The 22,980-nt window shown below is 33.8% G+C and overlaps 3 protein-coding genes across 4 annotated transcripts; all 3 read left to right on the top strand.

Annotated features, from left to right (window-relative positions):
• The first annotated feature begins 775 nt into the window (after window positions 1–775).
• On the top strand, window positions 776–5,441 carry LOC128237575 (uncharacterized). The gene is made up of 6 exons (XM_052953168.1): window positions 776–896; window positions 3,361–3,681; window positions 3,966–4,262; window positions 4,498–4,800; window positions 4,918–5,153; window positions 5,412–5,441. Exons 1-6 carry the CDS (start codon window positions 845–847, stop codon window positions 5,439–5,441), a joined length of 1,239 nt encoding a protein of 412 aa, XP_052809128.1. The 5' UTR covers window positions 776–844.
• A 1-nt stretch (window position 5,442) lies between these two features.
• LOC128236383 (uncharacterized) lies at window positions 5,443–10,250 on the top strand. Of its 2 annotated transcripts, none has more exons than XM_052951232.1 (7): window positions 5,443–5,729; window positions 6,202–6,483; window positions 6,675–6,794; window positions 7,341–7,392; window positions 7,636–7,652; window positions 8,274–8,371; window positions 8,721–10,250. In XM_052951232.1, the coding sequence occupies exons 1-7, from the start codon at window positions 5,624–5,626 to the stop codon at window positions 8,895–8,897; spliced, it is 852 nt and encodes a 283-aa protein (XP_052807192.1). In that variant the 5' UTR covers window positions 5,443–5,623; the 3' UTR covers window positions 8,898–10,250. The 2 variants fall into 2 exon arrangements, with proteins under 2 accessions (XP_052807192.1, XP_052807191.1); XM_052951231.1 differs by having other exon boundaries at window positions 8,718–10,250.
• A 1,522-nt stretch (window positions 10,251–11,772) lies between these two features.
• On the top strand, window positions 11,773–18,786 carry LOC128238601 (DNA-directed RNA polymerases I, II, and III subunit RPABC2-like). The gene is made up of 5 exons (XM_052954694.1): window positions 11,773–11,905; window positions 14,812–14,878; window positions 15,056–15,186; window positions 15,526–15,597; window positions 18,318–18,786. Exons 1-5 carry the CDS (start codon window positions 11,877–11,879, stop codon window positions 18,409–18,411), a joined length of 393 nt encoding a protein of 130 aa, XP_052810654.1. The 5' UTR covers window positions 11,773–11,876; the 3' UTR covers window positions 18,412–18,786.
• The last annotated feature ends 4,194 nt before the right edge of the window (window positions 18,787–22,980 follow it).

Raw genomic sequence — 22,980 nt, 5'->3', positions numbered from 1 at the left:
TTTTAAATGAGAATGACACCATTTTCTCCTGAAGAGGCTAACTATAATATGTGTGTAAAATTTCATTCGAATGGCTTTCTTGTTACAATGGTAAGATGAAAAACCTCCGTTTCTCGCTAACCAGTACGTATTAGGGTCTGAATAATCATTATCTCCCGAGGCTAATAGCGTGTAAAAGTGGTTGATTAAACTTCATGCGCACATACTCACATGGTCCATTTTTACATCTTTAAATATCGGCTTAAAAAATAATAAAAAATACCTAACCGGGATTCGAGCTAGCAACATTCTTTATCGACGCTGTCAGTTCAGAAAAATTCATTCGGTCTAAACTGAATTGTTTTGAATTAGGGAGGAATATATCGGGACTTGGCTAAATGTAAAAGAAAAAAGTACGTTCTATTTGAGAGTCAGTGTGAGTTCAGAAAATATTGCTTATAAATATAAATTATGTAGATATATACATGTACTTAAATTGTTTTCCGGGAGCTTAGTAGGAACAAGAACAACGTAATTTAATAACCATTTGCAATGTGGTTCAAACAAATAAAATATGGCAACTTTAATTGTCATCGTTTCTGTTGATATTGTTGCAAGAATAAAGTACTTTTATCGCCTGACTGTTTGTGCGAACTAGTATGATATTGTGGTGTTTCCGGTACTTTATCAAAGCAATTGTGGACTGAAAGGGCAAATAAAACATATCTTCCTCATAACACAATAAGAGACTGTTTTGTTCTATTTTCTCAAATAATAATTATCCATTTTAAAGAAATATACACTAACTTTTACTGGACTACAACAGTAATATTCATGCATTTAAATATTATTTGTTGCGCGAACAATGGTTTCCAAATGGATAACAAAGGGTGTTCAATTTGCCGTGCGCTTTGCTGGTACGTAGGGTACATGATTACTGCTCTTAATTATTTTATGATTTTAAATATTAAACAACATATAGTGCTATTACTATTACAATAACTACTTTTGCTACTCTATTACTGCTACTGCAACTGCAACTACTACTACTTCTACTACTAGTAGTAGTACCAGCAGCAGTAGAATAGTTCTTCTACTACGATCTGCGTCAACACGAAAATGTGCACACTCTATGACGAAAACTCGCCGCGTTATTATTTCTTGCTTTCACCCTCGATTAAGCGGTGTTTCGCCTATTCGCCTCGAAAAAGGAAGACACGAAATGGCATAAATCAACCATTATTGATAATGACAATAATTATTATAAAAATGCATTGTAACGTATATTTTACTCTACATTTCTATCTTCAGAACCCTTTTATCATGTTCTTTGTTTTGGTCTAAACACAAGTTCAGTGGCTATAACTTGTGTGTATATTGTTCAAGGTTGGATAGAAAGAAAAAAAAAATAGTATGAAATGAGATTGTAGCTCGATTGAATAATGTTTGTGTTAATTATTTCAAATTTTAAATGTTAGGCGCAGTTCACTAGGATGCTTTAATATACACACTTTTGGCCTCAAGGTACTAAGTTGTGGCAACAATTTATTAAGTTATGGCCTTAAGTAACTTATTTGTGGCCACAATTTACTTAGTTGTGCCTCAAATTACTAATTTGCGGCCATAATTTACTAAGTTGTGGCCACAATTTACTTAGTTGTGCCTCAAGTTACTTATTTGTGGCCACAATTTAATTAGTTGTGCCTCAAGTTACTAATTTGTGGCTATAAATTTCTTAGTTGTGCCTCAAGTTACTAATTTGTGGCCATAATTTACAAAGTTGTGCCTCAAGTTACTAATTTGTGGCCATAATTTACAAAGTTGTGGCCACAATGTCAATAAATTGTTGTCCCCCCTGTGCCACCGTAAGTTATACCTATTATATAAAGGAAAGGAAATTGCTTACCCTGTTATCTACTTTTTTAAAACAACCATAGTAACCCTCTCTATATATGTACATGAACATTTAAAAAACATGTAGGGAAAACAAGTAATGTCAACGCACTCTCTGGTCTTGAAGAATTTTCAATAAGTAAATAGTGAGGCAATAGTCGGGCATCGACAACAAAGTGGTCAGTTCATATATATATATATATATATATATATATATATATATATATATATATATATATATATATATATATATATATATATATATATATATATATATATATATTAGAAATATTAAAACATATAGTGGGCAAAAAGTCGTGTTCTCACAACACTTTCTTGTCAATGAACTGACCGTGAGTCTTGCCCATCCTTTAAATAAATACCATTCTTACATGTAAATGTTTTTTAAGATACAATGCTATATCAAATTTAAGACTGGAGAAATGAAACCATATCCAATATTCAAAGGTGTGGGAGACCCTCCTAGATGTCATTCATCGCAGGTTTCGCGGCATTTCGGGTAAAAATACTCCTTTGACGAATATCCCATCAACCGATGGGGGTAAAACTTCCCTTTTGGCTTCAAAATTCTGTTTAAGTCACACTTGGGGATGTGACGGGGTCAAGCCATAATGCAGCCATTATAGGGCGCGGGCAGACCTATATAAACTCAACAACAACATCACCCTGTTATCGTCCGGCAGCCAATTAGTATCACCCTTTAAAAATCGCTAAAAAAGACTCACTTTCACAACTTTATGTATATGACATCATCATCTGCAAACATATTGGGCCGATTTTTCAAAACTTTGTTAAAGTGAACAACGTGATTAACGACACCGTTGTAAAGATTTAATCGTGAACTATTTGATGATGTGCTGTTATATTTAATTAATACAAATACTGTTGAATCTGTTGTCTCAAATAAAGTTAAAAATAGTACACATCACACGTGTATCTATTTAGTTATTATTTTTAAAGTTAATAACGAAGACGTTTACATCGTTGTTAGCTTTAACAACATTCTGACCAATCGGCCCATTGCGTACAATCTGAATGGCTTCGCTCGCTCCACCAATCTTAATAATTAATAGTTTACAAAAACATTTTCTAACTATAACATTAAAATTTAAAACAGTTGAAAGACAAATGTTAGAATTGTATTGTTTTAAGTACTAAATATAGGTGTTGTAGCGTTCCTACCCTAATAGTTAATAAACATGTATGTCATACTTTAATTCAATGCCTTAATAGGATCTAATTTGTCACTTAGTAGTACCGTATCAAAATGGACAATGCATTTTGAAAGTTTTTTTTTTTTACAGTAAAGCAGTAAAATGCCTGAGTAGCATTACATTCTTGATGCCTTTCGTATCTATACATATAAATAATACGTGATTATAATTTTACGAGTCAAATACCATTGTTTAGAGTGATATGTGTGCTCGTAATCGTTTGTTCTGTTTTCCTTTACTACAACATATTCAGTTCTGTGTGGGTACATCAGTGCGGCAATGAACCAGTATGGAACGATATCAGTGGAAGGGCCAGCGTTTACAAACAGGGAAGTTACACTGAAAGCGACACCGTTCTATCCTTTGGGATGTGACGTAGAGTGGAGATACATAATGGAAGATGGCACACAATTTAAAACTATGGACGGGGTAAACGGTGCTTCAACATGTTGCGAAGATGGGTCATTCTTTTTGAAATGGAAAGCTTCTTTAGAATACAACAAAGCTGACTTCTTCGCCGGATGTTCAACAAACAAAACGATTAAAACAGATGTGATAACTATTAATTTGAGAGGTAAATATCGAAGACCGTTTTAAGGCATGAACCCACATTTTTATTGATAACAATTTGATATAAATATGTTATGTGTGTTTGTGTGCGTCTGTGTGTGCGTCTGTGCGTGCGTGCGTGCGTGCGTGTGTGTGTGCTGACCTGTGTCATTAAACGGGGTTTATGTTTAAACTTTTGACTACTCTCCTTGTTTCTGTAGTGTTCTTAAAAATATTTTTGTCAATAAACACAAAGTAGAGCAATGATTTTGTTGTGGCAAATACTTTTATTTACGTTATAATTTACAGATATCGTTGGATCATGTGGAGCACTCGAGATTTTAAGCCCAGTTGTTCGCGGCGCGGACGTCAAACTTGCATATTTTCCGTCTGACCTTTATATACATCGCAAAACAGACACTGGGCGAACATGGACGCACAACTTACAAGATATACAGCTACAAGATGGTTCTTACGAAGAGAGAAGTGTTTCTAAATATTTGTACATATTGACTATATTTAACTTCAAAGAAAAAGATGAAGGACCGTATGATCTAAAATGCAATGCAGATAGCAAAACGGATTCTGTGCATCTTCATATGTCGGGTATGTTTCGTTAACTTCACATAATATTCTGATTTTTATCTGAATTATTATTTATTTGTTTTGTTTTGGTACGTCGGCTTGAAATAAAAAGGAGACATATGAGAACAAGGAGGGTCATACATGTATATGTTTCCAGATAAATGCATGAGCAGCATGTTTTGAACCTGGAGTTTCAATTAACATTTTAAATTAATATTGTAGTTCAAGTTATTTAAATGAGTTTTGTTGTTTTCAGAGCGACCGAGCTACCCAGTCTTCGATCCTAAGCTATTTGACTTTAATACAACACAATGTATTTATGTTTATGCGGGCTCCGACTTTTATTGCAATACTGAAAATGGAACAGAACCTGTACAGATAGTAATTTTACTGGGACAGAATTCGTTTGTTCATGGAGAAAGAAACGGGGGGAAAGGGTACCAAATCGATAACATTCATCAACAAATGGGTGGACTGTCAAGACGGAATGTGACATGTCGGGTTTCTAATGCAGCCCTTGAAACACCTTACGAAGTTCACGGCACTCTATGTAGCGTAGGTAAGCAAATAGGAGACACATAGTGACAAGCTATGATTCGTTAGTTTATGGAGGTTAAAATAATTGGATTGTGTATATATTTTTGATTGTTGTTTAGTCATTGTGTTTCAATTTCAGAGAAAGGTAGCCCGCCAGTGCTATCAGTTCCTGAGTTCCTTGAAGGAGAAAATTCGAGTGCAATATGTGAAGTACGCAATGCTATCCCAGCTCCACTATTAGAAATACATGTTGACAATGTTTTGCTGGGTGATGTTCAACAAAAAGATTTATTTAATGAATCTTCTCATACGTTTACCAGTACAGCAAAGGTCACAAAGTCTAACAACATGTGGAATGGAAAACGAATGTGCTGCGTCAGGATAAGCAAATATGTTTTTGGTCTAGAAGTTGTTTCAGTGTGCAAAAATATCAGCATAAAATGTAAGTTTTACTCGAAGCGTTTAAAGTGCATAATGGGTTAAAGCATAACAAATGGTAAATGTCTGTCCTTGAAGGAAATGAATATATCCTTCTATAGATTGTCTCTTTGGAAAAAAAAATACGTTTTAATTTTGTATATTTTTAATTGAAAACGGTACCAGTTTTATTTAAAAGCCCAATTCTGTTTCCAGATCCGCCGTCGGAACTTTCGATGTCCGTAAACAAAAAACGTTCATATAACAACAATGGTTCTGTCTGTTTCTATAACATAACTTGTGAAACGGATGAATCAAATCCACCTTGCACAATTGAATGGTCAAGAGACAATGATAGTTTAAGATATGATTATAGTAAAAATTGGACTTATGGTGAACATGGAAGTTACCGTTCTGTTTCCAACGTCATGTACAACGTGACTAAAGACAGGACTGTGGGTACCATTACATGCTCAACCAGATGCGATCATTTCCCATCTAGTTTAACTAGAAACTATACTGTTTATTTTTCAGGTACGTATATGTACGATATTACTTATGTTGTCGACTTTCGCTGATATTATCTATCAAACCGAGACTGATACCTCCATACTAATTTCCGAATTAGCCGTCTTCCGGATTGTGTTTTATTCATTTGCTAGAAATAAGACATAATATAGTTTATATCTTAAAATGAATTATAAACAATTGTTTATTCTTATTCTTTTATCAGTTTTACTCTCCGGTAAGCGCAGTGGTTAACTCTCTCGCTTATCACCTTTTGGCGACCTTGGCTCCATTCTCTGTCTGGGATATAAGTTTGGTTTATGGCACCAAACCGGATAAGTAGGTTTCCCCGGGTACTCCGTTTTCTCCCACAGCACAAAAACTCGCGAGTTACATCGTGCAAACGATAGTGATTAATATCATCTCTCTCTCTCTCTCTCTCTCTCTCTCTCTCTCTCTCTCTCTCTCTGATCTCAACAATTTCAATACTGCATTTCAGGTGTAACGACTATTCACTTGGACACGACATCACCTGTTCATTTAAGTCCGAATAGTACAGTGGCCGTCAACTGTCTCGTGGATGATTGCAATGCTTCAGAACAATGGACGCTTTGGTGGGAAGATGAAAATAGCACTGTATTACAGAATTGTAGCAAAACAGAGGAATGTCTGTTAACACTGGAGTATGCGGGAGATGGAAACAACACATACAATTGCAACGCTCAAAAACAAAAGGAGATGTTGAATGCATCATTAACAATCTTAAGCTCAATGACAAACGGTTTGTTATTTACAATTCAGAAAGTCATTAAATAAAGTAAATATACAGATGAATATTTCGTCACCTTAGTGCAAGAACTCAATATCTGCTTCTATTTCTATATGCAGTTATTGAGTTATTGCACTAAGGTGACGATTTGATGAGTTTCTTTTTTAAGATATGGCAATCTAATTGGGAACAAACTCTTGCAGGTAATCAATCCCATGAAAAGGACATTCAGACAGTTTCCTCAACATTCCGATTTCCTTTCGTCGATGTACTTATTGGAACAGGCGTTTTTGGTGGACTCTGCCTCCTGTTTCTAGTTGGAAGTAAGGATTTTGTTCCCTTATACTCGCATCAACTTAATTACTGATTCTATTATTAAACTTTTTTTTCTGCAAAATATTCAAAACGTGCTCTGTGAAAAGTTCCACTCTTTATGCTTGTGCATTGACTTAGATGTATGGTATAGTTAGAGTTTGAAATATTACAATCAAGTATGACATTTTTCCGTTTTCTGTTTTATTTTTTGGACCAATAACAAATCCTTCTCTCAGATATTTCACTTTTTAAGGGCAGTTTAAGACTGTTTTTAAATTCGTATTAACCTTTACAAAAATTATAATGGCCAGCATGTGCATAAACATGTCTGTGCGATGTAAGGTATTAATGCATACCGTAATATATCTTTTTAGATTGCACAACTTTCCTTATAACATATAATGCTTCTTTACCGTATCGTTTGTATGTATATAGTTTCAAATGAAAATGAGATATCTTTATGAGTAATAAATTAAAGAAAAAAATTATCTACATATGCACTTCTAACAAAACTATTCAGAACTATATTGGTTATATGTTTCACATATTTTTAGGATGTATATTTCTAAAACGGAGAAAGGCCAACGTAATCAGCGCAATAGAAATGTATGTACCATTTGTAATTTTAATTAAGTGATACTGAGTTGGAGATTATGTCGAATGTTACACACTTCCACTTAAATAAACTTAAATATACTTATATTGTTGATATATTGCGCAATTGATTCAGGCCAGTTTTTTTCCGAATTAAATAAGCAGAGCTTCGTCTATCGATTATTCAGCTTAAAGGAGTCGTGCTCGTATACGTTCTGTTTCCGTACTTAAGTAATAATTGTTGTTGTTTTTCAGTGTTGAAAATCCCAGTGGTAAGTTTCCATCTTTAATTTAGTTAAAGTGGATTTGTAGGTTAATTTCTTCTTATTTGTTGTTGTTAGACAAGGGTTATTTACGGCCTAGTACCAATTTACCATGGCAGATACTTCACGAACCCTTCCTGGGCGAATTAAATCATCAAAACATCATAATCATGAAATTTCTAAATCAATTATAAAATATTTCCAATTAATTATATTTTTTTCCAAATTAATTATAAAATATTTCCAAATTAATTACATGTATAAAACATATCCAAATTAATAATATAATTTATAAACATAACCAAATAAATTGGATACAATGTAATGGCATATCATTTAAAGATGCAATCGGCGATTGCACAAGAATTAAGAAAGTAAATGTATTTATAAAATATTACGTTTTTGATGTCATCTGTATCCTGGCGAATTCTAGGTTTGGAACAAGGTAACAAAACGTTTGTGGATCGGCTATTTAATAGTGATCAAAAGCCCTTACAGTTTGCCAACACAGTCATTGGGAATTGTATCCAGTTTTATACAATTGGTTCAGGTTCTCTCTATTCTAGTATGATAAACTATTTCCCTCCAAATGGGCTTTTATAAATGATTAATGATACCTGAAATATACAGACACTTCGTCGGACGATGGTGTGCTACACATAACAACGGGAGGAGTCCAGTACGCAGTCGTGCACAGGCAGGCGGACGCACAGAGGATTGAAACGCAGGTAACATGCTTTTAAAGTATTCTTAGAGATAATTTATGTGATGCAAATGTCATACCAAACGTACAAAGTAGCTTAACCATTAAAAGTTACACTTGCAGGGTAGCCAACTTTGAGTTTCACTTGAATGAAAAATACCCTAACTGAATACAGTAAGGCGGGTATGCAATCTTTCGAACATTCATGCTTTCAAATACATGTGGACTTCACATAATATCTTACCAAATATGATGCCACGCGAGTTTAAAAATATAAAGATCCTTTTCCCATACGATCTGTAATCGGCGATGCTTTAGTATGCTCCCTATTCTTGTGACTTGGTAAAGTGGTACAATGCTATATATTCCAGCAGCCGCACGATGAAGCCGGCTTAACGTACGCCGACTTGGACATCAAGTTCCTACAGGAAGCTAACGCCAGAGTTCCGGTAAGGAGAAAGAATAAACCGACGGAGTATGCTGACGTTGACTTCTCCTCAACACAGGAAACTGCGGCAGAAGATCCTGTGTACCACTTTGTATTGGGGTAGTTCTAGTGCAAAGACCAAATAATCAAACGATAGCGAAAATTTATATATGATCATGTTTAATGTTTGTACGTCTTCAATGGTACTGTGTACTGAAATAAATGTGGTTTAAACCAAATATTCAAGACCAATAGAAGGGATATTAAAATGTATCATTTCCTTTGGACGGTGATTGTTGATTAAGCAATTGATTTTGTCGACACTGAGAGTTGACGTGCATCATATGTACGATATTTTTCTGAGTGTTTTCAGAGATCCGTCAAAAGCTTTTACTCTTGTATATAGATATTGAAGTCTTTTTGGCAGTGTATGACTTTTTTATCTTTGTAATCTCAACAAACGATGCTTTCACTACCCTGTATGCCACTATAGATGTAAGTTATGTACGTGAAGTTCGCGGTCTAGTGGCGCGAAGGAAGCGGCGTGGCTGCCATCGGTCTAATTTATTTTGATATACATCAAGAAAGTAAGATTTGGGAATTGATCTTCAATTACAATTTGTTGATATTTTGCTCGCATCAATTCTTCTGTATGGATACGAAGTTTGGTTTTGTTATGGCAATTGCTTCGAATGCTTTAAACATACCTTTATATTTTGACCTATTGTAAAGGGTTGAGAATTTGCAACTGATCGATGACAACGTGTATAATGTTCATCAAATTGGTAATGAATTTCAACACTTTCATTTCCCTATTTTGAAATAGATAGGTTTTAATAATTCCCTCCCTATTTTTATAGAAACCCTAATGTGTATCATTTCAGGATTTTTTTTCAACTTCATATAAAAATGTTATTACAAAAAATGCTCTTTTTGTTAAAAAAGTTATGCTAGAATTTGTCTAGTTTTATAAAACAGCTGACTATATGTGTCATAGAGCTAACATAAGTCTATGTTTGTTTGTGATGCTTTATCGGTAATGTCATTATCATGGTAAACATTTTTTCTTCAATTTCATTACAGTTGTGTTTCGGGCTACCTCTATTGTTTTACTGTTTAAAGAGACTCACTCATGTAAAATGCACTTCTTTTTATGACGAAATAAAGTGTGGCAAATCATTAGCAGTGTTTTATCTAAGATACTGACGACTGGAACCCTTCAACAAACGTTGATATATGATTTATTTAGTTATAATTTTAAATGTTAATTTTCTGTCTGACTTGTAATGCATGTAGTCATGTTTGTTCAAATGTACAGTAAGTTTTGAAAAGAGTATAATAAAACTTTGCTTTACTTTAGATTAAATAATATTATAAGAATGCATCATAAGATACCGTAAGAATTCTGCATTCCAGTGTGTGGTTTCATTTATTAAAACTGTTTATTTATACCCCGCCATTCTTTGTATTGTTTTATTTTAACTATCGGCCTTGAGAATAATAAAACTTGAACTTGTAGCAATTACATTTATGTTTTTACTGAACGAAGAGTTATATAATGTGTTTTTTTTTCGTCTAATTAATGGAAGAGTTTGAAACATTTTTATAAATAAAATAGAAAGATAGGCCAAATTGAACATGGTAAATAAAGAAATGCACGGATGTGGTGATATACAATGTACACGTCATGTTATTGGTATTATGGAGAGACATTTATAAAACTTGAAAACAAAAAAAAACAACATTGTAAATGTTGGATGGTTATAGCACGGGCATACACTCATGATATGCATGTCAATTTCTGAGAAGTGAAATGTTAAAAACATAACTTTATCGTACGAGCGATATATATATTTCGTTCATTTAATGTATAAAACTCTACTATGTTTATATTAATATATTTATTTCGAAACAAATACATTAACAACCACAGTAAGATGCTGACTTTTTAAGGTAAACGTACTTTTAGGCCTTGCAAAATATTAATTTATAGTGCACTCACCGGGAATTAAAGTATTAAAATGTTCGAAATGTAACCCTATAAAATTCGAAAAACATCCTTTTGAACCAAAACCCGCTCCTGTCGCATGCAGCACGAAAGCATTCATTGGCGCATTTCAAGTAGTCACGTGATGTTGACAGGTCTTACTACTCAACGGTTTGCAAATGTACTACGCGTTTCAAGTTTAGAAGCATTGAGTGATTTTTGTCTTTATCTCCGCCAAGATCAATCGCAAATGGAATCACAAACTTCACAACTGTTAAAATGTGACGAAAAATTCACAATTGAAAACCTATAAGATTAATTGGCACATATAAGATAATGCTTACTGGTTCATTTTGTGCATTTATAGAACCCAGGTTCACCCTAAATCTGGTAAATCTACAGTACACTAAAAATCCTTTATTGACGTGAACGACCGGTTGTATACATGAATGTAATATTTTTTATCAGATGTTAGCTAGTTGGGTAGTATATTAAACGTCTTATATGTTTACTTTTTGCGGGGGATGTAAAGAAATAAATTTGCCAAAGCAGAGAATGCCTCTTAAGTTTATGATCCAAATCCGTTCGGCAATTGTAAGGCAAGTGTACGGCAGACAATACTCGGCTATAAAACATTTTTTTTAAACGGAAAATATCGTCAATTGTAAGAAATTGGATCTATTAACAAATAAATGTATACACATGAACATTAAACAATACAAAAAAAAAACATTTAAAAAAACAACAGTTAAAATATAAAATGTACAAAGAGGTTCGGCGGTCCTGGTTTTAGTAAAAGCCCTATTTTCTTGCAAACTACTGCTTTCCCATCCGTAGGTTTTTGTGCATTTAAATCATAGTACATATTATCACGGATTGTAAATCCATATTGTATAGGTCCGTAATATTATAGAAGCCGCTCATCAGGGGAGGTAAATAAGAATATTTTGTATTTCGCAGGTTTTCCTTTGTCGAAATCGATTTGCCGTTTTGACTAAGAGGCGTCGGAACACAAAATTTCATTACGTAGTACTCACCGGAAGTAATATTCACGTTTTTGTTGCGACATTAATTTTGTTTATTAACGAAGAATCAGAAATATTCTACTCAAACAGAATGGCTGATGATGATCAAGATATGGATAAGTAAGCATTTCGATATATCCACTAAACTTATTTGTTATGTGTTTCGCCTGTGATGTTTGCTGATTTTAGATTAATTGAATGGTATAATCACAGGTAGTCATTCTAAAATGCCGTCCAGGCTTTTTTTTTTAATGATGGTTAGCCTGGAACCAGGCTAACCATCATTAAAAAAAGCCTGGACGGCATTTTAGAATGACTAAATCACAGGCATCTGAATCATTGTTTGTCACTAAAATATTGTTAAAAACCATTTTGGGTACATACAATGAGATAAACAACACATCTGAAGATATTTAGTGTCTTTGATATACAAAAAAGAAACAAGGTATGTAACTCAAACTTACCCGATTTCACGGTAGAGTCCAGTTTTATGTAAATTTCTCAACCAACATATAAACAATCCATTTTTAAATAAGTGACATGGAAAGAAGAGTCAATTACCTTTAAAATGGTGTGCGATATGTTGGTATAACTATATTGTCTTTAGACAAACAAGCATAATTCAATGTCAAATTCTCATGCTTTTCTTAAGTCGGAAAGAGTACAGCAAATTAAAATCTTCAATTTTCCCTGTGTAAACAGTACTGAACACAGACCTATTAAAGTTATTTTATGCTTCAGTGTAAGTCCAATAACCTGCATTCAGTGCCTAATATTTCAGTTTAAATATTTAAATGCTACTTAATGAACATCATGTATTAAATGTTTAACCTGTATATAAATTTTATACTTCTCTGAAGTATTTGTATGTGTATTTTCGGCGAATCCGAACTACTAATTTGTACGAATCTGCTTCATTTTTGCTTTATTTTCATATCAAATGCTGCACAACACAAAACAATGACATCGTCAATTTATTTACTTCATATGTAATTGGCATTGTATTTCGTGATTGACGATAAGTCATAAACATCGAATAGTAGGTCTAGTGTTAGCAAACCATTAAAGAATTTAAGGACGAAATAATGATTGGAATATGGAATATCAATCTGACACAAAAACCTCAATATCAACCAAAAAATCCATGAAATATCTCAATATTTTTTTTATTATTTGTCATACTAAAGATGATGTTTTTGTAAAGCTTGTTACTAAATTATTTTTCAACCAATTGTTTCCAAATAATCTGCATTCGTCTCAGAAAATTTACAGAAAATGAACAACTTAACCCTTTAGCGAATGTATACGAGATAGGCCGACATAGCTCATTACCAGATGTATACGCATTTGGCCGACCGTATCCATTACTGGATGTAAACGCATGGCCCGCATATTTCAATAGGGTCATTTCAATATTTCAATTTTGCATCTTTCTTTTTGTAAACAATATCCCGGATGTTTATAAAATTAAAGTTTAACCTTTTGTGTATTGATTTTCCCTTGAAAATATCGTCTGCTAAATTGAGAAGGTGTTTATACTCCCAATCGCAGGTGTGATATCCCATTGTGACGTAATAAGACCACGAGCTAAGTACTGTATGGAATTTCCCCCAAATTCATTGATGCGTAAATCATTAAATATATTACGTCAGTTCAGTTTACCATTAAAATCAATTGAGATTATATTTACTTAAAGGTAATATTTTGTTTACAAACAAAAGAAACAATTAGTAAATGAGAAAATGATGGGTAAATTTTCTGTGAAGCTTATATAATGTCCATCATAGTTTTGGCTGTAAAATAGGTCATGTGCAAGCGTTTTGTTTGATCTAGATCTTTTTATTCATACCGGAAAATCATTTATCGGCTTTCTTTTTTTGTAAACAATTTTATGAGGGGGTAATAAAGTTAAACAGACACCTTGGACTGGATCTCTCAGCTGGATGACACCGGATATTCCTGACATATTTCTGTGTATTAATACACAAGAACATAAATTGTCGGCTTTTTAATCCAGATGGGTCTTTTTTATGATAGGGGTAATAAAAATTAGATCGATCCCAGCATTTTATTACCCTTTGATTTAATGCAATTATGACATTTCAAAGAAATGTTACAAATCCATCTTGAAAATACATTCACAGCTGAAATAAAATAATTTAATATTTCATCATTGACACCATTTATTAGATAGTTTAATCTATAAAAAATAAATTCACATAAAAAAGATTTGGACACAATTATTTGGAGTAACATTGATTTTAAGGTCATACTGCTGTATTCATTTTCTCATTTTCAAATATCCAGAAAAGTACCTATGCAGATAAGGACTGCTTATCAGTAAGATGGCTATTGACTGGGAGGTGTAATCTGGCCACTTGTCTATGTGCTAAAGGGTTAAATACATTTCCATCATCAAAATGAATATTTTTGGCCCCTGATGACAGTGACTTCTGGCCCTTAATTTGTTTAATATTGCACGATAAAAAGTATTTATATGTATTTTGTTAAAACTGATAAATAAAAATAGATCAATAAAGTCTCAGAAAAAAATTGTCTTTTTTACCAAGTTCAAAGTTCAATGCAAACTGTTGGTGTTGTGGGTGTGCAAAGGCGTTCAAAGATGTGTGAATGAATAAGTGTCTTTTATTTCTTTATTATTGATCGCAGGTAATTATTTGTGTAGTAAATTTTATGTTCTCTTTTCATTATAAGACAATATCTATGTATTTTATTAATAAAATAATGCATGAAGCAAAGCATCAGTCAACTGAATGAAATTATCAGTAACTGATACATCTCAAAGTTGACTGAGCACACTTTTATTTTGAGAACGGCTGATAAACGCTTTGTGCTTTTGTTGCCGACTATTGAAGCCCTTGATATTTTGGTAAAGGTTCTTTTAATTTAAGCCGCTGACATGCCACTGTAGATTATTAAGTGTGCGTTTAATAGCGATCGCACCTATTGACAACAGCTTAAAAATTGATTCCAGGGTTTAAACGATTATTTCTTGTCCTTTTTAGCTTTGACGATGACGTAGACGATGGAGATATTGATGAACCTCTTGATGAGCATATTAATACACAAGAGGTAATATTTAGAATTTTATAAATATTGATAATTCTGACTTATGTCAAAACTTGATAGGTTTTACAATATCTGTTTTTGTAAAAAATCAAATCTAAGCATATGATACTGAAATGTTATCTTCTTATGTATTGTTATTGGGAATGATATTGATAATTAACCATTCGCTTGTTTTTTAAGGATGATGGACAGATGGAGATACTATCAGCAGATGCTGCCCAGCCCACTGCCCCAACCAAGAGAATCACTACCCCATACATGACTAAGTATGAAAGGGCTCGCGTCCTTGGTACCAGAGCACTTCAGATAGCGTAAGTCTGCATTGTTTGTTTCCAAGGGAGACATAAAGATAGCAATATCTCGGACCTATAAATGGTTAATATGTCCATGGCAATATAGTTCCCCTTGTGCACACAAAATGCTTTAGAATGTGTTTGAAGTGGTTAATATTTTTAGTTATATTTCACAAAAAAATCTATTTTATAAATATACATTTATTTGTTCAATATTTTTTAAACAATTTATAATTTTGTTTTTGGGCTTCACCCCACTCAAATAAAAGAATGTGCCTTTTTAGTGTAATATATTGCAGGGGTTTGAAGTAAAATATTGATAATTGTGAAATAATCAGCTATGATGTTTTTGTGCAGGATGTGTGCGCCAGTGATGGTCGAGCTCGAGGGAGAGACTGACCCGCTCACAATTGCCATGAAGGAACTCAAGTAAGTGACACGACAAGCAAATACTCAAAGAATCAAAGATTTGACCAGGATGTTGCAGTTTGGTTGTAGTTTTGAGCTCTACTGGCCAAAGGCCAGAAGAGCTTATGCGATGATAATTAGTACGTAGTAAGTGCGTCCGTGCGTCTGTAAACAATTGCTTGTGAACATGATACAGTCTTCAGTTTTGATTGAATCTCGATGAAACTTGTACAGTATCTTGATATACATTAAAGCTCGGTTCCTTTCGAAACCCATCCAGATCTGCACATGCATGCCTAGATTATGGGTCTTGAAAGAATAAAAAAATGCTATTTTTAGCTAAGTCTATTTTTAGCCAAGTCTACATGAGTGACGTCTATTTTTAGCCAAGTTTACATGTAAAGTCACAATTGCTTGTGAATGTTTGTTCAAATTATGCCCCTGGGGTCATTACTGGCCACGCCCCCGGGTTCACAGGTTTGGTATACTTAAATTTGGAAATGTTAAAAACCTTTTTGTCTGAAACAGCTACGCAGATCCTTGCTATTTTGAACAAGTCTTAATTTAGTTGTCCACTTCCATGGCTGTTCAAATTATGCCCCTTGGGTCAAAACTGGCACTGCCCCAGGGGTCACAAGTTTCCTAGAGACTTATTTAAGAAATATTTTCAAAATCTTCTACTTTCAAACCACAAGGCCCATACCTTTGATATTTGTTGTGGAGCATCATATGATGACTGTCTAGCAAAACATTTGAATTTTAGCCCCTTGGGCAAAAGCTGGCCCCACCCCTTTTAACTTACTTTTTACTTTTTAAAGCTACAGCAATAAAATTTTGACCATGTATACAGTTTTGCAAATGAGCATCAATGTTGTCCTCGGATGTCCTTCACTTTGACCTTTTAACCAAATTTTTAGCTCGACTATTCGAAGAATAGGTGTGCTATACTTCTCGCCCCAGCGTCGGCATTGGCGTCTGATTAAAGTTTTAGGGCAAATTGGGATTTTCACTTATAAGTCCAAAACCCTACATTCAATTGACTTAATACTTCACACAGTTGTTCAGGGCCATCACATGATGAGGTTAGATAACTCCATATTATTCTTTACACAGATTATGCCCCTGATTGACTATGGAACTTAGGTTAAAGTTTTAGGGCAAGTTGGAATATTTATTGATAACTTCTATATCCTTTGTTCAATTGAATTAATACTTCACACAGTTGTTCAGAACCATCACACAATGAGGTTACATAACTCCGTATTATCCTAAATACAAGTTATGGCCCCTGATTGACTTAGGTTAAAGTTTTAGGTTAAAGTTTTAGGGCAAGTTGGGATTTTCACTTAAAACTCCAATACCATTCATTCAATTGACTTAATACTTCACACAGATGTTCAGAGCCATCACATAATGAGGTTAGATAACTTATGGCCCCTGATTGACTATGGAACTTAGGTTAAAGTTTTAGGGCAGGTTGGGATATTGTTTAATTACTTCTATACCCTTCATTCAATTGACTTAATACTTCACACAATTGTTCAGGACCATTACCCAATGAGGTTACATAACTCCATATCCTTAATACAAGTTATGGCCCCTGATTGACTTAGGTTAAAGTTTTAGGCAAGTAAAAGTTAAGGGCAAGTTGGGATTTTAATAAAAAAAACTTCTATACCGTTCATTAAATGCACTTTATAAAATTCAAAATTATTTACGACCATCTTACAACAAGAAACATAACTCCGTTTTAAGCCTATATAAAAATTATGGCCCTTGATTTTTTTTGATTTTTTTTTTTTTTTAATTTCCTTTGAAAGGCATAATTGTATATTCTTAACCACATTTTCATAATGGGAAATCAAGTTATTCGAATGACTTGCGTCATTGTTTGGGCGGGCTGGTGGGAGGGCAGCATCAATGTCACCTTATGTATCGAATAATTTTAGTTAGGTTTGACATAAAGAGACCAAACTTGGTATTATTACATCTTTATTGTATTCTAAGTCAAAGCGGCATAGTCGAGTGCGCTGTCTTATGACGGCTCTTGTTATTTTTAAAGCTACAGAAATGAAATGAGTACAGTTTTAAAAGCGAATATTTTTTACCCTCAGATTACCTTTACTTAGTATTGGCACATATTGAAATAATGCATGCAACTAATCTGCTTACAACACTTTCTTATCTCAGATGTTGAACTTGCAGCGTTTTCAGCTAACCCGAACATAAAAAGTGAACTATATATTTGTTGCCTATTACTCATACGTACATGCTCTGGATTGAAAATGACCACAAGAGCCATGCCAGTAGAGCATAGGCCCTCTTGTTATAGCTTAGTTTAGGAACCTTAGGACCTTATTCATCATATCTCAGAAAAGAAGTTTTGGAGTATGTTTTGCTTATTTAAAATAGCACTCTTGGGCCTCTTGTTAATGCGTAGAAACACTAGCTGAAGTTCAGAAACTTGTTTGATACAGCTGTTTTAAGAAAAATGTTTTAACCAATGTTTTAAAACTATTCAATGGCTACATCTCCAAGATGCAAAGAAAAATACGGCTTCTAGAAGCAAAATGTACAAATTTCTTGATTTGTCCTTCATACATGTATTAAAGCCTAATTTTGAAAGTTATTGATGAACAATGAAAAATATTGATGAACCTGTATCTGCTTGGTGGAACCTTCTTGTTTTTTTTAAAAACAAGTCATGATTGATCATTGATGACACTTGCTTTTATCTTCAGAGCGAGAAAGATTCCCATCATTATTCGCCGCTACCTACCTGATGGCAGCTATGAAGACTGGGGTATAGATGAACTTATTATCATCACTGAATGAGGATACCACTAGGCTACACACACCCATGATCTCCAAGCTGTACAGTGACCTTGTTAGTGTTGTACAATACAATGACACTCATGTGAAATGTTTTCCCAACCCAATTAGGAAGACCTTTCAGCAGATATTGCATGTAGTACTGAAAACATGTTCATTGTTTTATGTGCCTCTAATACTGGATCTTCTTTTAAGTGAATGTATGATAATTACACACCAGATTGTCACTAATATTTCATAAGGCATCATCTACATAAACACATTTTATCCTCAGCTACATATTTAAACATGCATTTCTCATGTATATGATTGTCAGTTTTTATTGTCATCTGTTGTATGATATTCTTATTTTGTTAAATAAAAACTTACTTTTATAAACTTTACGACTTTCTCATTGATACAATAGTTAATAGAACTGCTGATTTAGATTGTGACCAGGCCCCAATTTCGCGAAACTTCTTAAGTACTGTACTCACGGTGACCTATTAACAGGATTTAGCTACCGGTAAGCTCACTTTTTTTGTTTTCCAATAATTTGTGTAATGTTTAAGAGTTTTCATACATTAGATGGGAATTATCTTGATGAAAATCCCAATAAATCATTTTTTCATTTATCAAAATTCAATTTAAGTATGAATTTTGCTAATTGAAATAAGCTTCATAAACCTCTTATCTTAAGAAGTTTCAAGAAATTGGGGCCCGATGTTTTAAACATTCAGTGTGTCATTATGTTTGGCTAGACAACTTCCAACACTTGCAAGGGCGATCCATGGAGCAAAGAAAATTCCTAGCATTAACATTGGAACTCATTGTTGGTCGGCAGGCTGAAGTGCACCAAGCAGTCTTTTCCTGTCTTTAAATTTATTAATAATTGACGAGTAGCAGTGATACAGTGGCCTAGGTCTTAATTAGAGCCATAACAGATGTGACAATGGCCCCAAATGATGCCATATCTGATGGGATGGGGGGGGGGGGGAATTTGAGGGCATGCTAAAAGTGATGTGGGGTTACTATAGGAATATGAGCCATTCTGAGAAAATAATTCTCTTTGGCCAGGACTGTTTTATTTTTCAGATATATTTAGATTTATATTGGGCTATATATATATGGTTATTGTAATGTTATATACACTAACAAAACCATATAAGAAGATAAGGCTAAGGAATATTAAGCAAAGGGAGATAATCAACATACATGATCGTACATGTATTTTTTTTCAAATGAGTCAGTTGCATCTGCTATTCACATTTTGTACTTTATATAAGGCTTCATTACCATTTTTATATTAATGTTTCATTCAATTGGCTTTTTAAAACTTCTCAATATATTTTTTAATAAGTTACAAATGGTCATATATATGGCAATATGAACAATTGTGATATATCTTTTGAAGAAAGGGCATATTGTTACTGCGAGTAAGTGAATCAAGTTTGATGTAGCTATCTTCAATAGTTCAAAAGTTATGAAATAAAAGAAACATGTGGAATTTTAAACATTTTCAAAAGGCCATAAATCTTTCAAAATTGATATTGAAGTTATATTACTTGTCTTTAAATGAGATAGCTTTGTAACTGTGAATATTAAATTTAGTTTAGGTCGTTTAGAAAATAAGTAATGGTTGCTATGGAAATAAGGTTATTTGAGCACATGAAAAATCTATATAACATGTATCTCCGCTCTCGGTACAGCAGTTTTTGGAGAACAAAATTCTTAAATGTTGTTGTGCAAGTATTGTGTATAACAAGTGTCTCCAAGGGCAGGGCATGGCAGGGCAAATATTGACCACAGGAGAATGACTGGAGAAATTTGATAGAAAACCACTAGGCAATGCTACATGCCAAATAACTTGGCCTTTTTATTATTACTTCTACAAGTCTACATAAAACTAACCATTTTTACCATGCTGCGGTGTCTGTCATCCGTCTGTAAACAATATTGCTTGTGAACACAATACAATCTCCAGTTCTGATTGTGTCTCAATCAAACTTATACAGTAGTTAGATATCCATGAGAGCTTGGTGAGATCCCCTCATACTTGACTGGATTATGGCCATTGAAGCAAAAGTATTTTCTAAGGGAGACATCTTTGTAGAAAGATAAGTGTAATTGTAGAAGTTCTTTCCTTCGCCATTTGTTACCGGTAATCATATGGTTCACTGTTTTCTTCCCTATGAATTTGAATTCAGTATATTACAAAAAAAGAAATGCCAGTAGCGTACAGGCTCATGGGGCTCTTGTTTTTAAACAAACTAACATCACTTGAAGGAATTTGGTTGAGGATCAGGCAAGGAATATTCCTGTGAATTTTGTTAACAATTATGTGACCAGTCTCTGACAAAAAGGTTTTCAAGGTTTTAATAAACAAGTATACATATATATATGGCAGTCAAATGGTGAAAACTTGCATGCCTTGAAGGAATTTATTACAGGGTCACGTAAACAGCATTTCTTGAAATCATTTTCAAATCGAGCCACAGGTTTTTTAGATTTTTAAATTTTTACACAAACATATAGTGAAAAAAACACTCTGGCCTGGCTGCCATTTTTTTAATTTTCAAACAGTGAAACTAAAATGGCTTTAAGAAATTTGGTTGGTCACCTAAGGAACATTTCCGAGTTAGTATACTGAACTCAAGCAAGCATTTTCTGATGAGAAAACATTTAAAGTTGCTTCTTTTAGTTGCCAAGGCAACCAACGCTGTGCATGGTACCACTAAGAAGGACTCTGGAAGAGGATCAACTGAGTAGCAGTTTGGTTGAAATTAGCCGAGTGGTTTAGGGGGAGCCATTATCTCAAGGAAAATGTTGTTGTCAGAAGATGACAGAAAGTGACCCATCAAAATAACAGTAGCTCAAGTGAGATAAGTAGAAAAATGGTATCTGAAAACTGAGTAACTTTAGTTGGGAATAACATATATAAAGGTAAAACTTTGAACTTAGTCTTAGCATGTTAATGTGAAGACATACATTGGAAAGGATGCCTTGACTGAAAATAAAAACATGGTTTCTGCTCTAAAGTTTGTCAGATTTAATGTATAGTGATGACATTTGTTGAATAGGAAGGTCATGTTTAGAATAGATGTAGCTCGAGATTTATCTTTGAATGGTTGGGTCAAGGTTGCAAGAACAAAAAATGAAAAACATGTTTCTGCTTAAATTGATGAGTAGTAATGAAACTTGTGCAGGTAACTTATATGAAGACATACTTTGTGATTGATTTTTGGATCTGGATGATTAAGGTCAAGATCTGTTAATAAAAATAGAAAGACAGCTTTTGCTGAATAACTAAAGTATTGATCTATTGTGATGAAACTTGGTGTGTAGCTGGGTAAGGTGGGAAATAGCTGTGGATTATTTTGGGGATAGTAAAAAGAAGGTCAAGATCGCTGTGGCTAAAATGCTTAAGAACTTGTGTTTGGAATAACTTACAGTGATGAAACTTGAAATTGTGAAGATTATGTGTTGTTGCTTTTCTTGGTTGGTTGGGACAAGGTGTTTGTTACAAAAGATAAAAAGGCTCAATAATAGTAACTATAGTAGATAAAATTGATGTATAATGATGAAGCTTGCTGTGTAGTTAGCTGAAGTCAAGACCTATTTTAGTTGTTTTTTTACAAAGGTCGCCGTTACCAAAATAGAAGAATGCTCAATTACTTCTGCAATATACTATTATTTTCAATAATAGATTGGAAACTGTTTTGCAGCTCAAGGTCACTACAACCTTCACCTTTGACCCACTGACCTGGAAATCATTATGATTCATCTGGTGGTCATGTACACACTGCCTACCCAGTTTAAGGGGTTTCCCTGGGCACTAGCTTTTTCTGTTACAGATTGGATTTCAGTTCAAGGTCACAAGTACCTTGACCTTTGACCATATGACATCAAAATGGTTATGGTAATGACCTTGATCACACAAATTAGAACCAATTGGCAATACGAAATACGATTGGATTTTCAGTTCAAGGTCACAGCGACCTTGACCTTTGACCTCAAAATGGTTATGCCAATGACCTATATCACACAATATAGAAACAGTTGGCAATGCAAAACACTGACTGGGATTTTTCTCTCTGAAAATCTGACCTAGAGACCTAGTTTGTGACCTGAGGTACCCCATATTCATTTTTAAACGTTTAAGACAATATACAAATAAGTATTCAGACCAAATTTCATAACAATTGAAAGAAATTTATTGAATTTATGACAACCACCACTGCCCTGTTTTCGCCAGTCTATAACCCATACTTTTCATTGAAAATCTTGCTACATATCTGTAATTAAAAGGGTCATTACTCTGTGAAAAATCATCAACCTGAATTTGCTCATAATATTTGCACATCGTCTGGTAAGTAAAGCTTCCAAATAAGTTTCATTGAATTCAAGCTGGTACTTACTGAGAAACAGACTCACTGGATGCAATGAACCTATATTAAATTAAAACGGGCATAACTAGGTGAAAAATCATCTGACCCAATAATAACATGCTCATCTCCTCTTGTCTATCTACTTGCAATGAATTCAAGCTGGTTGTTGCTGAGAATAAGCGCTTAAACAAATAGTAGAACAAGC

Source organism: Mya arenaria, chromosome 6 (assembly GCF_026914265.1).
Source record: "Mya arenaria isolate MELC-2E11 chromosome 6, ASM2691426v1".
NCBI lineage: Eukaryota > Metazoa > Mollusca > Bivalvia > Myida > Myidae > Mya > Mya arenaria.
This window is presented reverse-complemented; position numbering and strand designations above follow the sequence as displayed.